At 43.2% G+C, this 15,140-nt stretch overlaps 2 protein-coding genes across 2 annotated transcripts in view; one reads left to right on the plus strand and one right to left on the minus strand.

The window, feature by feature from the left end:
- Nucleotides 1–169: 169 nt before the first annotated feature.
- Nucleotides 170–3,020, minus strand: LOC147055801 (F-box/LRR-repeat protein 14-like). The gene has a single exon (XM_085915238.1). The coding sequence runs from the start codon at nucleotides 2,469–2,471 to the stop codon at nucleotides 1,260–1,262; it is 1,212 nt and encodes a 403-aa protein (XP_085771364.1). The 5' UTR covers nucleotides 2,472–3,020; the 3' UTR covers nucleotides 170–1,259.
- A 168-nt stretch (nucleotides 3,021–3,188) lies between these two features.
- Nucleotides 3,189–15,140, plus strand: part of LOC147055802 (genetic suppressor element 1-like) — a 39,136-nt gene continuing 27,184 nt past the window's right edge. The window contains exons 1-5 of the mRNA XM_085914360.1: nucleotides 3,189–3,232; nucleotides 3,665–3,804; nucleotides 4,803–4,864; nucleotides 11,456–11,547; nucleotides 12,196–12,401. Coding sequence (XP_085770486.1) covers nucleotides 12,365–12,401 — 37 coding nt within the window. The 5' untranslated portion in view covers nucleotides 3,189–3,232; nucleotides 3,665–3,804; nucleotides 4,803–4,864; nucleotides 11,456–11,547; nucleotides 12,196–12,364. The remainder of the gene's footprint in view (nucleotides 3,233–3,664; nucleotides 3,805–4,802; nucleotides 4,865–11,455; nucleotides 11,548–12,195; nucleotides 12,402–15,140) is intronic.

Below are 15,140 nucleotides of genomic sequence, written 5' to 3' on the forward strand. Positions count from 1 at the left end.
ATTTTTTGCTTCTTTGTTGCATAAAGCCTTTCAGCCGTCAAGTCACAAGGCTGTAGTACTGTGGCACAGGGAATTGTTTTTTTGTTTTTTTGGTGTGGCGCCCTCTTGGAACACTGGCCGCATTTTACACGATGTATAAACAACTTCAATTTGAAGTACAAAATTATAGCATACAAAAAAATATTACTTTTTTAAAAATAAAATACATCAGCCAAAAAAGGAGTAAAAATTCCAGCAGCTATGCCAGACTTAAGAATAAAAATACCTACCGATTATTATTACCATAAATCTTTTTTGTTTGTACAAAAATCTGAATTTGTGCTGGAGTTGCAAAAATTATATGATGTCATAATCTAGTGCTAAACTGTAGGCACTGCTGTGTGGGAGAGGTAGCTAAATAACTGGACACGTGATTAAGTTGCTCTGGCCTATCCCAGGTGGCTTTGGGCGAGAGGCGGGGCACACCCTGGACTGGTCGCCAGCCAATTTCAGGGCACATACATTGTATACAAACAACCTGACAATTTAGTCTTCAATTAACTTGACATGCATGTTTTTGAAATGTGGGCAAAAAAGGAAGCGAGAATTAGGAGAACACATAGGAAGGATGGAGCTGACATTTGAACCCTGAATCAGCGCCAGCTCATCGTGCTGCTGAAACTAAAAAATTAAAAATAAGGTCAATTTTCGATAGCGCTTCTAGTCATTAAGATCACAGGTAGGCATGGGCCAATTACGACTTCGTTCGGGTCATTATCTTGCAATGTCCTTAAAAAAAAAGTGCCAATAGGTACTAAGAAGATTTAAAACAATTACTTAAACATGATACACATTTCTTCTGTACTATCTTTTTAGTTTGTTAGAACATAATAAAGACTTCAAATAGAGCAAAAATGATGATTTTATTTACCTAAATATTTCAATAATTTTAGAGCAGCAATTTTAATACTACGTTACTGCCATATTTTTGCACATGATCATATCGTCAAAATGTAATATTGGCCCATGCCTAGCTGAGTTGGGGCACACCCTGGACTGGTTGCCAGCCAATCGCAGGGTACATAGACAAACGACACATAGGGACAATTTAGAGTGTTCAATGAAGCTAACGCATTTTGGGGGGGTTGTGTGAGGGAGCCGGAGTGAGTACCTGGATAAAACAAATGCAAATACGATGGACCCGAGATTGAAACCCAGAACCGCGAGAACATTTCACCACTTACTCCCTCGAAGAGTTTGCGATCCGTGGAAGATTGTTTTCACCTGATGCGCTCACTGTCCGTCATCTGCCACAAGCCCAGGTTGAGCACCTTGAGGCAGGGCAGCTGCGTGATCCTCTCCAGGCCCCTTTTGGTGATCTTGGTGCATCCGTACAGGTCGATGCCTGTCAGCTGCGTCAGGTGGTCTGCGATGAGCTCCAGGCCTTTGTCGGTGATGCGTACGCACTGTCCGATGTTGAGCGTCTTGAGCTCGTGCATCTGCCTCACCATGCGGTTGATGCCGTCGTCACTCACGTGGCACGAGCACAGTGACAGCGACTTGAGCCGGTAGAGGCCCTGCGCAATGTGCGCCAGGCTCTGGTCACCAATCTTGTCGCAGAAGGACACGTCCAAGCCCGATAGACGAAGTGAACCCGTGGCCAGGTGCATGATGCCCGCGTCGCTGATGTTGTCACACGAGCGCAGGTTGAGGCTGCCCAGCCGGCTCATGCGCGACACATGGATCATGCCGGCATCGGAGATGCCGCCGCAAAAGCTCAGGTTGAGCACCTTGAGCCCACCCAGGCCCATGGCCACGTGCTTGAGCGACAGGTCGGTGAGCTTCTGGCAGTCCTGCAGGGTGAGCTTCTCCAACGCCAGGCAGCCCTCGGCCGCGTTGCGCGTCATGCCTGACAGGTGTCCGATGCCCACGTCTGACACGTGGCGGCAGCTGCGCAGGTTGAGGCTCTTGAGCCGGTGCAAGCCCCAGGCCACCAGGAGGAGCCCCGTGTTGGTGATATTGCTGCAGCCGCCCAACTCCAGCACCTCCAGGTTCTTCAGGTACTTGGCGATGCGCCCCAGGCTGGAGTCGCTGATCTGCTTGCACAGGCTCAGGTTGAGAACCCGCATCGAAGGGATGTCCTGCACGAAGGCGTGGCCCAGGCCGTTGTCCGTCAGGTTGAAGCAGCCGCACAGGTTCAGGCTCTCAATATGGGGCATGCCCTGGATCACGTAGCTCAGGCTGCGTCTCATGCTGAGGATCTGGACCTTTTTGATACCCCTGGTCTGCAGGCTGGGGAAGAGGGAAGGGTTGGCCCGGCGTAGATGTAGCTTGGCTTCCACCCCCCGCCACACCGACTTGTGGTAAGACGCGTCCCTCCAGGCCGCGCACACTTGGGCCACCCGGCCTTTGTCTTTCACGTCCAGGTAGCTGAAGATGATGGCTAGGATCTCGGGGAAAAGGCACGAAACGTGGGTCTCCATTTCAAACATGAGGAGAGGGAGCAGGAGGGGGGGGGGGAACAATGCAGCCGTTGATCGCGAGCCCACGAAAAGACCAACGCGTTAGAGCACGGTATTCAATACACCCCAGTGCATCTCACACTCTTCTTGTTGCCGTCCAAATAGAAAAAAAGGCAGAAAAGGTGTCTTGAAGCGGGTTGTAATATTTCCTGAGCCGGCTAGTGAAGCTAATGCCACAGAGCTAGTTAGCTTAAGGCGGGTAAGTGTTCCGCCAGCCTTGGTCGAACAACGTGTCCTTTAGTCCAGATCATCGCACCCAAAACAACAAGCTCTTCGGTTAGTGGAAATGGATAACAGATCCATTTTGTCGTAAGCCGGGCTGCTGGAGCTCCCAAGGCATTTCCAGTTACCGGCCTGGAGCTCTATTGACTAAATTGGGTTAGCTTGGAGTCAGGATAGCCACTAAACCAGCGACACCGAGTGGAGAAAAGGGAAGTTACACCCTCACAATTGGGAGTTGTCGTTACCGGACACACATGGCAACCTTTTTTTTTCTAACGTTGACTGATTTGTATATGGGTGCAATCGGGAAGTGAAGTTTGTGTTTAGTGCTCTTATAGAGTGTGGTGTACAATAAAGCATATAATGATATGATGTCATACCAACACTGGTCTATAAAGGGCAGTATACAGCCACAGGGGCCGCCAGACAACTGAGAACTACAACGAAGAAGAAATTAGTAGTAGAAGAAGAAGGCAAGAAATCGAAGGTGCGAAACTGCAGTTTATCTGGTAACTAGTACATTGCGTTTGAAAACGTCTTCTTTTTGTTTTTTATTATTCCAGTGTGAAACAAGTTCCATGAATTAGTTATTTAAAATGTATTAAAACGTTTTTCATTAATTGTATTAATATTGTATATTAATTGGTGAATTATTGTAAATAATTGTTATTTTTGTTATTGTTAATAATGTTATTTATAAATTATTGTAAATAATAATTTGAGAAATTGTTAAACAATTTTCCAGATTATTTTTTTAAGTGTATTTCAATAAACGATTGCAATATAGTTTGAAAATAAAATATGAATAAATGATAAAATTGCAAATGACAATGTCTCCTGAGCTATTATTTTTTAATACAAATGTTAAGTTACAATGTTTATTATGTACACTATTGCCCCACCCCCCAATAATTATTTTTTTTACTTTATCATATCATCAGTGGCAGTTCCCATCCTGTCTGGCATCTGGTTGCAATGTTTGCATTTGTCCACCAGAGGGAGGCACAAATCTGATATTAAATTTCACCATGCCATTGGGAGAAGTAGAAAAACCCCTCTGCTCTCTGCCTGCAAAAGCGCGGTATGTAACTATCAGGACAGTAGATCCTCTGACCGGAAATCTTATGATTACAGAAGTGGGGGTTTTTTTATTATTATTTTTTTTTAAACTTTGAAATAGACGAGCATAAGGGAAAAATGTGGCGAAAGAGTGATTGTGGTCCTGTTTCCCCTGTGGCTTGACTACTTGTCTGCTAATGCCCTGTCTTGATACCAAGCTCAGACAGATGGCCAATTAACTCTCATTAGCTCACTCTCACCACATCTTCGTTAACAGCTCAACACACACGCACACACACACACAAAGTCATTTGTAATCTTTTGGCCATTTAGGTTGTCGCCAGGAAAACGCCTCAGCTTCAAAAAGCTGGTGAGCTGTGATTGGTTGCAACCTGAGACCTGGTAACTGTGATGACAAGTGGCAAAATGGCCACCCGCTGAGATAGCTAAAACAGGTGGATTTTGCCTGTTTTCGTCATATTCCACAAACAAAACACTAATCACAACCCTGTGTTTTGACTAGTTGGGCAGCACAGAACATATTATTACAAAGACATTTTTTGACTTGACTTCTCCTTTAAACACAATCAAAAGCATTGACCTGCATTTATAACATACCTTCTAATATTTATTCCAAGAAATTGTGGTAAATAATTAACAGCCTATTCTCTAGTTCCTTTGATAACATTTCTCATATGTCACACATGTATGTTAAATTTCTTTTTTTCAACATTCAGAATTAGTGCTGGCTCAATAAACAAACTAAATTAGTAATGGATAGTGACTCCAAGGGGACAGAAAATATCTGCACTTGCAAATTGTATTGGTATTATGCATACAGTTTTAAAATATAATAAATATGGTGTCAACATTGTGGATTTCCTATATGGCAGGGGTGGGCTGCATTGTAAACAAGGGATACCCTCCTTTTGGCCCACCATGTATTGAGCCTATATTAAATGAATACCTCCCACTGAAAACCAGTGCAATAATCTCTTTCAATCTCTTTATCCGCTGTAGGGCACGATGGAGCTCAAATGACTGACCTGAGATCAGCGCTGTGAGTGTCACACAACGTTAATGTAAGCCAGCCGTCTGTGCTTGCGTGTGTGCGAGTTGTGATGCCGTGACATTAAGGTGAAAACACAAGTTGACGCTGACTCACAAAAGAGTAGAGTAAGTGCGAGTGATGGGTGAAACGGGCTGGGGGGGGGAGGCATTTGAATGCGTGTGTGGATGTGAACATGTGCGTGTGTGTGAGTGTGATGTTGTGACACTGAGGTGAAAACACGAGTTGACATCGACTCGCAAGAGAGTGGAGCAAGTGTGAGTGATGAGTGAAAAGTGGGATAAGATTTCTGGTGGAGGAAAGGATAACGCAGCTCTGATTTTCTAAAATGGCGCAAACATCCAAAACAATTATGACCAAGCATCCCCACGGACAGCTTATACACAAACAATACCCCCCCCCCCCCCAAGGGTAAAGTAGCAAAATGAGCGATGAGTGACATGTCCTCCAGTTTTAACAACCTTGTGGTGAATCTTGTCACTAATTTACATTTCGAGAGGTAATGACTCATTTTTGGAATCATTCTGACGCTCTTCATTCTTTCGGCTGGTGTTGGAAATCATTCACTCATTCCTTACGGAGGAGCATCTAACGCTTTAAGCATCCATTATGTGAACGTGAATTGTGCATCAATACATGTGATGGTGTAACAAAAAACAAGTAATATTACAGCACTTTACTGAGTTACTTACAATACTAGTAGTTTTGAGGCTTTTCTTCATTTTGTATGCTGGACTATATTATGCTGCCCCTGGTGACCAAATTACGCACACCAAAAGGAGCAAGGGTGTAATTATGATGCACAAACTGCTTAATTGTTTTCCATTTAAATTTGATAATATTTAAGATAAATCTTCTCCATTAAAAAACAAAACAAGAAAATGAATAAATAAATCATAAATCATCACAGTTTATTCAAATGACATGTATAAAGGTTTGTTTCCTAAAACAAATGCGTGTAACTTCATGGATGAAAAGGTCCAATCTTTTTGTTTTATTCTGCTAAGTCACCCCACCTCCCGTGCTTTCCATCCTCCCATCACAGCGAGAGAGAGTGATAGTCATAGTTTGGGCTCATGTTCATAAAAGCATGTCACGGGGCCAGAATGCTGGTCCTCGTTGGCATCAGCAATGTTTTTGTCCAGAGTTTAACCCTACTTTATTGATTCTGTATGTTGGTTTAGTATCATACATTTTTGGATGGTATTGATGGTTTCTATAACTGAGATGTGATGGTGGCGATATTACAAAGTCCCGACTGAAGGCCCAGGCGTGCCACATTTGTTTTGTTCTTGTCGGAAAAAAACCCACCTCTTCTTCCTCTTCCCTCCCGCTTTCCCTCTCAGCCACCCTCCTCACGCTCTCTCCATCTGTACATTATGTTGATGTCAATAATTCAACACAAAAATCGAGAGGCGCATAACAACAGGTTACAATCCAAGCTGTAAAAGGCATAAAATCTGCATTTGTGAATAAAAGATGACGGCGAGGCGTTCAAAGCAACCGGGAGCTGTCAAGGCTGCCATTTGTTTTGTGACAGTATCGCAGCAAAAAGTGACACTTCAAACGCGGGCCTTTGTCTTTATCTTGGCAGGTTTTCAATCTTTGCTCTATTTCGGCGCACACTTCCTCAGTACGATGCAGCGTCATTTGCTACCCAGTGTTTTGTTGATGCTCTTTTATCTGGCGGAGGGCCTTTTGTTGTCTTCTCTGACTTCCTCTTTTTAAACACTTTTCTTTTTTTTTTTACACGGTTGTCACGTCGTGAGCAACACGAGGTCGAAGATGAGACGCTAACTCAATTTGAAACACAAATATCCTGCGCTGTGAAGGACACCTGAATGCACCACCGCTTGCTGCTCTTAGCATTTATTTGATATCTAGATGGAAATCCATGTACATTGTTTGTCCTTCAGAGCACGAGTAGAGCATCATAGGCATAAAAAATAGAGGAACGACTGTGTCTAAGTAACATTTTCTTCAGGACACTTTTGGCCTACTAGGATGAACTGATATGTTACTAGTGAAACAAAACTGATAATATTATAACTAGTCAAGTAGCAGATGTCAACTTGCAAATTTGAGTATGTGAGTAGTAGCACATCATACTCCTAGGCCAAAGGTCGTACGAGTAATGGAAAACATACTCGTATCAGGAGTGAGATTTTCAAATTTGACTATAGTTAAGTTCTAGTTCTGGACATTTCTCCTTCCTCCTCTTTCCGTCCTTCAACTCTCCTGTAATCCTCTGTCCTACTTCCATCCATCCTTCTCTGCATCCCTCGCCTACTATTTCCTTCCTTCCTTCTCCTTTCTTCCTCCCTCACTTCCAGTCTTCTCCATCCTTCCTTCCTTCCTTCCTTCCTCTCTCTCCTACCCCCCCCCCCCCTTCTCCTAACTCACTCCCCTCCCCTTTTACATGCCACAGGCCTGCAGAGCCTTCCTTTGTTCCAGACATCTGTTTGGCTGGGTGATTAATTGAGATGAGCATGTGGGGTGAAGGCCTGTATGGGGAGTGAGAAGGTGGGGGGTAGCTCAGACCCCCTCAGGTAACGTGTGTGTATGCGTGTGATGATCAAGAGCATCGAAATAGGGAGGAGGAGGGGGGATTATGTTGGTATAGTTGTTTTCTTGCTCGCCCAGTTTCCATCAGTTTGATGCCTCAAAGCTGAACGAGGTGACCAATCGCATATTTGTGGATTTACAAACATAGATGACGAGCTGCTACTTTAAAAAAAAAAAAAAGTTTTCTTTAATACACGAGGAGTGATTCACGATATAATGGGAGTTGGGTAATTATTTTGCTGGGTGGTACATTACATTGTGTGAAATAAGAGCAAAAGATGGACTCATAATGTCAAGGGAATACACATATGCAAAATAATTTGGCAATAAGACAGCACAAGTTGGAACGTCTTCCATTGAAGTGATTTATAGTCTGCTGAGGTCGCAAATCATCCGACGGGACAGACGTGTGTAAAGGTCACACGGCCGGGTTAGAGGAGGTCAGGGCTCGGCTCTTGTGGTTATAAGGCTGGGGGCGGGGAAATTGTGATGAGAGAAGTTCAAAACTCAACTCTGTCTGTCATGGTGATGGCAATCTCGTGGTGCAGGTGGGCGAAATCCATAGATCGACTGATGGACGCGTCCAGCCCGTTTGTAAAAGTGCTCGTCGTTCATTTTAATAGGGAAAATGAGTTACGAGGTTGGTCACAGAAGAAATTCAAATTGTACGTCAAGGAACCAACAGATTTTCTTCATGCTCCAAATCTGCCTTCTCTTAAAACTACTGGATAAAAAAAATGGATTGTTATATTTTTTTTGCAAAACAACCGAAAGTTGTGTCAACTTCCTAGGTCCGTCCAATTTTTAAATCGTCACTTTTAAGTGTGAGGATGAGATTGATTGTGAGGGGCCTCAACGGGCTAACTGTAACCCCTCCCTTTGACACTGCTGGATCAATACATCCACTGGGCCTGCCAAATGTGGGGACAAAAGTGTTGGAACACGTCTTAATCAGTTCAGACAGGTGTTAGCTTCCCCATGACCTTTCAGAGGATGAATGCGATCAATTGGATGGGTGGGCTATTGTGTCTTTGACAGTTATTTCCAGGAATTGAAATGAAAAAGAAAATCATTATCCATCCATCTGTCATGTATCGATTGATATAATCGATCAATCTATCTATACCTCCGTCCAACTATCCATCCATTCCTCTATTCTTGCATTTCTACCCCATGCTTGGCCACGAGTGCAACACTTTTGTGTATCCATTTTCACTTAGATTTTTTTTTTACCTAATTTTTCACCTCCCTTTGCATTTTTATGAACCCATCAGTGTCTCATTAAATATCTCGCTATGCAGGAGACGGCGAGGTTGATGAGAAAGATTGCAGTTTCTACATAACATACAGGCACAATGACCTCTTCTGACAATTATTTTTGATATAATGCAGGATCAGTACACCCCCCTCCCTCTTTCGTACCCTCCCCAGTCTCTCCATTCCTTCCTCGTTCTCCTCCTCCATCTTTTAATCTTCTCTCCTTACTGCGCGCCGCCTCTTTTAATGTCTGCTGTGCTGACATTGGGAATGACAAATATATTTACTAACAGGCACACACACCGATGGTACAAGAGTGACTGGCTAGGTAATGATGTTCGCTCACTCACTCGGGGGTCAACGGGCTTAGACGAGTGTGTGTGTGTGGGGGGGGGGGGGGGTAGCAAAAACATCAAGGGAGGATGCAAGGCTTTGTCTTTTCTTCATCATTTGGCTGCTTGTGTTTGTCATCTCTCTGTGGTCGCCTGTCAGCGGTTGGCGAGAGAGGAAAAAGTAGGGAGGGTGGTGGGGGGGATGGGATGGGGGGGGTCCATGGGGTAGAGAGAAATGTTTAAGTGCTGATGGCAGCCCCTGGTTACAGCAGGGACCGGGATGCCGTCTCTTATTCTGCCACAGCGTGCATCTGACAGGCAAGTGATAGAGAGCCAAGGAGGTGAGCCGGAGATAGAGGAGAAGGGGGTAGGGTGGGAGGAAGGCAGCTTCACAAGTCTGTTACGGCGTCTGTTTTGAAGGCGGGAGAGCAATTCCCCCTTGAAGGAGAAAAAAATGATTTAAAGGTTTTATTGACCTCATCATGAGGCTCTCTCCTCCTTCCGCTCCTGTTAGATTGACTTATACGACTCCCTCGGTGACAGGCCTTCCCTGGTGTTTCCACAGCAATGAGGTCAGGGGTGCTCGCTCGTTATTGGCTGTTGTTTGTAATCATCGCAGGTCGCGCCGTGGCTCCTCTCGTCCCTCTATTGACCTCACTGCAGCGGAGCGTGACCCATACGGGCTGGAGAGCCCAGACTGTCTCCAACTGGAGATCTCTAGAAAGTGCAGTGATGTACCTTGACATGCCTTTGAATTTGTTACTCACAGTGCAGCACTGATATTAGTCATTCTTCGCAGAGGATAAAAATATAAATGTATTGTTGTATTGTCTGTCTACATGTGTTGCTCCATTGTTTGTGTTCAACCCGTTGGCTGTCGGATTATAGCATAGCAGCAGAGATGCTATTTAGCGTGAGCATTTACTTACTGGACTGAAAGACGAAACTTAACTAAATTTAAAGTGGTTTAAAGCCTCTTTTTGAAAAAAAAGAATTCACCTTTTGCCAAAGGAATTGTGACGTGAATTGGGTCCAGTTCACTGCCACCATACAAAGTTCGCATTTCCAGTCTGTGCTTGCAAGTGAAAAAATAAAACGTCCGGACGACCACTCGTAGTGCTGTACCTCACAAAACTCGTAAATAAAGTTAGTCATATCTTTGATGGCATGTTGTATGCTTTTTTTTTTAATAGAAGGACGAAACACGTTAGAGCAGGAAACATATTTTGTGTGCAGTGTTTTTCAGTTTTCAAAATAAGTATTCAATATAATTGACTGTTAAAATCCATGTTTGCATTTTGCTAAAGTACTTTAGTACATTTTAATTCTGCACTTTCTTTCTGAATAAGTTGAATCCTTATTTTTGCTTTTTTTTAACACCAGTATATTTCTACTTAAGTCATAGAATGTAAATACTTCTGCCTCCTCTCCACTTCAACGTTTCCTCTTTTTGCTTTATCTCCTCTTCACACTGGGTTGCCATTGTCAGTTTGTGGTTGGCCAACATGTCATAACTGCTCCCACAACTGCTTATCAAACCCTATACAGCCATATGGACAAAAGTATTTGGACACACGCCTATTGTAAACCTACACAGGAAATTAACATGGAAGTAAATAACACAAATTGTTCTCAAGGCCATTTATAGCCACTTGTACTTATCTGAGTAGGTTTAAAACGCTTTTACTGTCACTGGACTACAGCACTTGAATCGGTGGACCAATTTATACTTTTACCAGAGTATTTTTTTAAATATATTTTTTAGATTTCTATGAATTTACCCAAGTACAGCTCCTATGCAATGGCAGCATCCCTCGATCCCTCCACCCACACACAGTCACAGGTTTCCATTGCTTAGACAGGCCCCACACAGTATGACACATCCAGTTAGTCGAGCTCTCCATCAAATAAAGTCCACTCAGAGCTCAGATCTCATCCACTGCCAATGGGACATGATTTGGAATCAATGATGCCATACGTTTGCTTCCCTGTGAGCTTTCAGAGCAGGGTTGTCCAACCATTCTACCCTGTTCTAGAGAACCGGGCACAGCAAAAACCCAAGGAAGACATCTTAATGTGGAAACCATAGAGAGAAGTTTCCCCCTTCCATGATAACCAATCTGCAATGGATGCCATGTGGGCTAATCACCCAGGTAGACCCTTAGGGGAGATCTTGTCCCGTCGGTCGATTCAGAATGACTATACTCGTCGCTACCGAAACCCCGAGAGAAAGGGGGGGGGGGGGAGAAACAGCAGTTAAACAGGCCAACATCCATATTTTATTGGGTGAGGGAGGCAGAGTGAGTTGTATCCGTTTCACTCAAAGAGCTGTGAAACCACCTCATCGTATTAGCATACGCACAATGATTCGATAATTAGACGTATCACTGTCAGTTAAGTACAGATACCTGGAATATCCAGAAATGTGTGTGTGTTTTTTTTTTTTTCAGCTCCCATCCATGTGGTCCAAAACAGCATCAGTACACAGACTGGTAGTTGAGAAAGAAAAGAAAAAAGAAGATGGGAGAGAGAACTGGACTGAGTATGCACACACGCGCACACGCATACTCACGCATACACACACGTTGTCTCTCTCCCGTGATGAATCAGCTGTCACTCAGGCACCAGTCCAATCTACTGATAATGAGAAGTGCATCAACACCCTCTTTCGCTCTCCTCGCTTCCTCTTCCTCTCATCCAACCTCTTTTACGAACACACACACGGGGTGCACTCCCCCCATACGACGCAGCTTCATTCCTCGTCTTCCACACACACACACAAACTCATTCATCTCTCCCTTACTGGTCCATCTTGTGATTCTCCTCCCCCCCCTCTCTCTTTTCTCTTTCTCCTCCTCCTCTTGGGTGCCCGCTAAGCTAAGCAGGACTGAGGAGGCAAAAGGAAGCAGGATAAATCCTGAAAAGAGGCGGAGAAAATAAGGGGAACGGGAGCGGTGGTAAAAAGCTGGATGAGCAAGAAGCTGCTGAATGAATAGTAGTGAGGAAGGGATTACAAAGACTGAAAAGAAGGAGAGGAAGGACCAAGCCTGCCAGGAGCGTCTTCACTTTTTTTTTTCTCTATCCATCCTCTTCCTCTCAGACAGTCAAAGGGAGGAATGATAAGACAGCCGCTCGTTCCCAGCCCGGAGTCCAAACAATTGTCCTCCACCTTTTTTTTGGCTCCACGCAGGTTCAGTCTACCGGGGGCAAAGGGGAGTAGACAGAGGCTGACCTCTCACCTCCTCTGACCTCCTGGCCACCCCTGCGGGAAAAACGAGAGAAGTGGGGGCAGGGGTGGATGACTAACAGCCAACGACGAGCTCTTTAACCTGACCCTCACTTCTAGTCAGAGTGGAGGCATGTTCGGATTAAAGGCACCGCACTTCTACCTCCCAGGTACGTCCAGTTCTTCTTCTTCGGGTTCTTTTGGTATTCTGCGCACTCGTGCAGCAATTGTCTGAAGCTTTACAATTAACGAAACATCTGTGCTCGTTTCTCTTAGCCCGTCCATAGCATTTCATATTATATTTTTGCATTTGATATGTAATATGTTTTTCTGTATAAATATACTATGTTGAATCGTCTTTTGTTTCACGTGTTCGATTTGCAGTAGATTTAAACTGAGAGTAGAAAATAACTTGAAGCGAGCACTCAGCTTACGAGTGAAAGTCTTCATTTCTTCAAAGTGGTATGATAGTCTCCCTTTTCTTGACAGTGACTGGGTGACAGCAAGCTAAGGAATTATTTTTTGCTTTCATTTGTTTTGGGAAAAATACATTTATTTTTACATGCAGTAAAATGTGTGTAAGGGGTAAATTTATTCAGTAACATTTGTAGTACCTGGAGAAATTTGAACACAGGAAAGTTGGAACTGAAATTCAAACACCGAACGTTAAAACTGGAAGATGGACATGCTAACCACTGAGTCACCGTGCTGCTGGTAGAATGTCAGAAACTTTTTATTTCAAAACACATAGGAACTGTTGTAAAAAATACATTATGTCTCTTTGCATCATTCACTGAGACATTATAGAAACAATATCAAATGTTAAATATACATATACATATGAAGTATGTATAACTGAAGTATATACATAGGAAGTCACAAATACTTCAGTTCAATCCTGATTATCCTGTCGAAGCTGTGTCTCGTAATTTAATTTCTTCTCAGTAAAAGCAAATTCACAAAAGAGAAAAACAATTTTGTGTTGCTTTTGCTTTTGTACTCAAGTACTTAAGTGCTTCTTCTCACTCCTTTCCGAATGTCTTTTTTTTTTTCTCCGTGTGTTTATTTTGCTTCCTCAATTTCATTTTGGTTTTATGCAAGTGAGAACAAACACGAACCTCAGCGTTATTTGTACTTTGAATATTCGGAATTAAAAAAAAACAAAAAACATTTGTATCTCAGATCATCTGAAATGAATGGAAATTCCGTTAATTTACTCCAACCCCCCAAAACCAAAATAAATCTCTACATTATAAAAACATTGGGTCTAATTAAGTAGAAATCTCTTCTATATAAAAACATAGGGTATAATTAAGTAGAATGTAACAAATGAAACAATTTTGCGCATCATGATTCAATGCCGTAATCAATTACATTGTACTCATCCTTCTGGTGTTTCCACTCTGACCACCAGGAGGCAGTATAATTCTGTGCAGACCAGTGAGTCATGTTATATTATATGTTGCCTACATGTGTTGCTCCACTGTTGTTGTTCGGATATCCATTGTCTCTAAAACCGCAACTACCGATTCTAATCATTAGCATGTCAATACCGTTTTGCATTGTTTGTTAGCGTGATGGTAAGCAAGCTTTATATGCCATGTTGTTTTAAGTACACAAGATGTTGTGCTCGTTGTTTTATATTCTATTAAACAGCTGCTTTTTGTGACGGGAATTAAATTGAGTTTGTGCTTGCAAATCAAAGCAAAACATTGGCTGGATGACTACTCGTGTCTGAAAAACGTGCCAGTGTACTTATCTGTACTTCTACTTAGGAACAGAGTGTGAGTGTTATTGTCACTTCTGGATGTGAATAGTGAAAGGCGTGAAAAGCTAAATCAGGGTGAGAACAATCCTCACGACAAGGTGAGAAGTCAGGAGTGGAAACGGTGGTATTTACCTCTCAAAAAAAAGGCGAGAGAGTGATAAGTGAAGAATACCTGTACGACAGGTTTTCCTTTCACCTCAGCCCCTTTAAATTGTGTGTGATGATTAAGCCTCCTGCTGTTGGGCCAGGTCAGGTGCCAGAGTGTGTGTGTGTGTGTGTGTGCGTCTGTCTAAAGTAGGGAGGTGGGGGGCAGATTAAACAATGTACCGCGCCTTTGTGAATCTTTCATGCTGCTTTTTGAATTATACATCTGCTGTCATAAATGATTGAAGCACTGTGATTATGTCGGGCTTTGTCATTGTTAGCGTGTGTGTGTGTGTGAGTGTTTTAGAGAGAGAAATCTCACTATGAAACATCCGCAGACTGCCTACTGTTGTCATCTTTTTCAAACATCCGAGGTTGCGCTTCATTTAATTAGTTTGAGTTTTTGCCTGAGTCGCAACATGGAGTTTTCCTGCTTGTGTACAGAAATGTCATACAGTAGTGAAAAAAAAAACCCAGCTTTACTAGTTAGACAGTTCTTCTATTAGTGCCTTGTGTTGTCTTACTAATGGGGACAAAGAGCATATTAATTAACACATGCACATTAAGATGGATATGAAGGATATTGAATGAATCATAAATGGCTTTCTGTATGTGCATGTGTCATGGCTGCCACCTTCCAATGCATGCGAGTGTGTGTGTCTATGTGTGTCTATGTGTGTGTGTGTGTGTGTGTGTGTGTGTGTGTGTGTGTGTTTCCACCCCCGCCCTTCACTCCCTCCTGACCCTAAGCAGAATGGTTGCTGTGGCGACCATGCCAGCGGCTCCATCCTCAATGATCATTTGACAGCATGGGGGGTGAGGAGCAAAATATGTATGCGTGGATTAGTATGAGAGGTGACAATAGAAAATCAGGCGCAATCATACTCATGAAAATGTCTCAATCAAGTATGTGGGTATGCTCTAATAAATATCAATGGTAGGAAGTAACCACATAATCTGTGGATGTCATCGGGAGCTAGTTATGGTTTTGACTCGT

The sequence above is a fragment of the Syngnathus leptorhynchus genome, chromosome 6 (assembly GCF_054491065.1).
Source record: "Syngnathus leptorhynchus isolate UIUO chromosome 6, UIUO_Slep, whole genome shotgun sequence".
NCBI lineage: Eukaryota > Metazoa > Chordata > Actinopteri > Syngnathiformes > Syngnathidae > Syngnathus > Syngnathus leptorhynchus.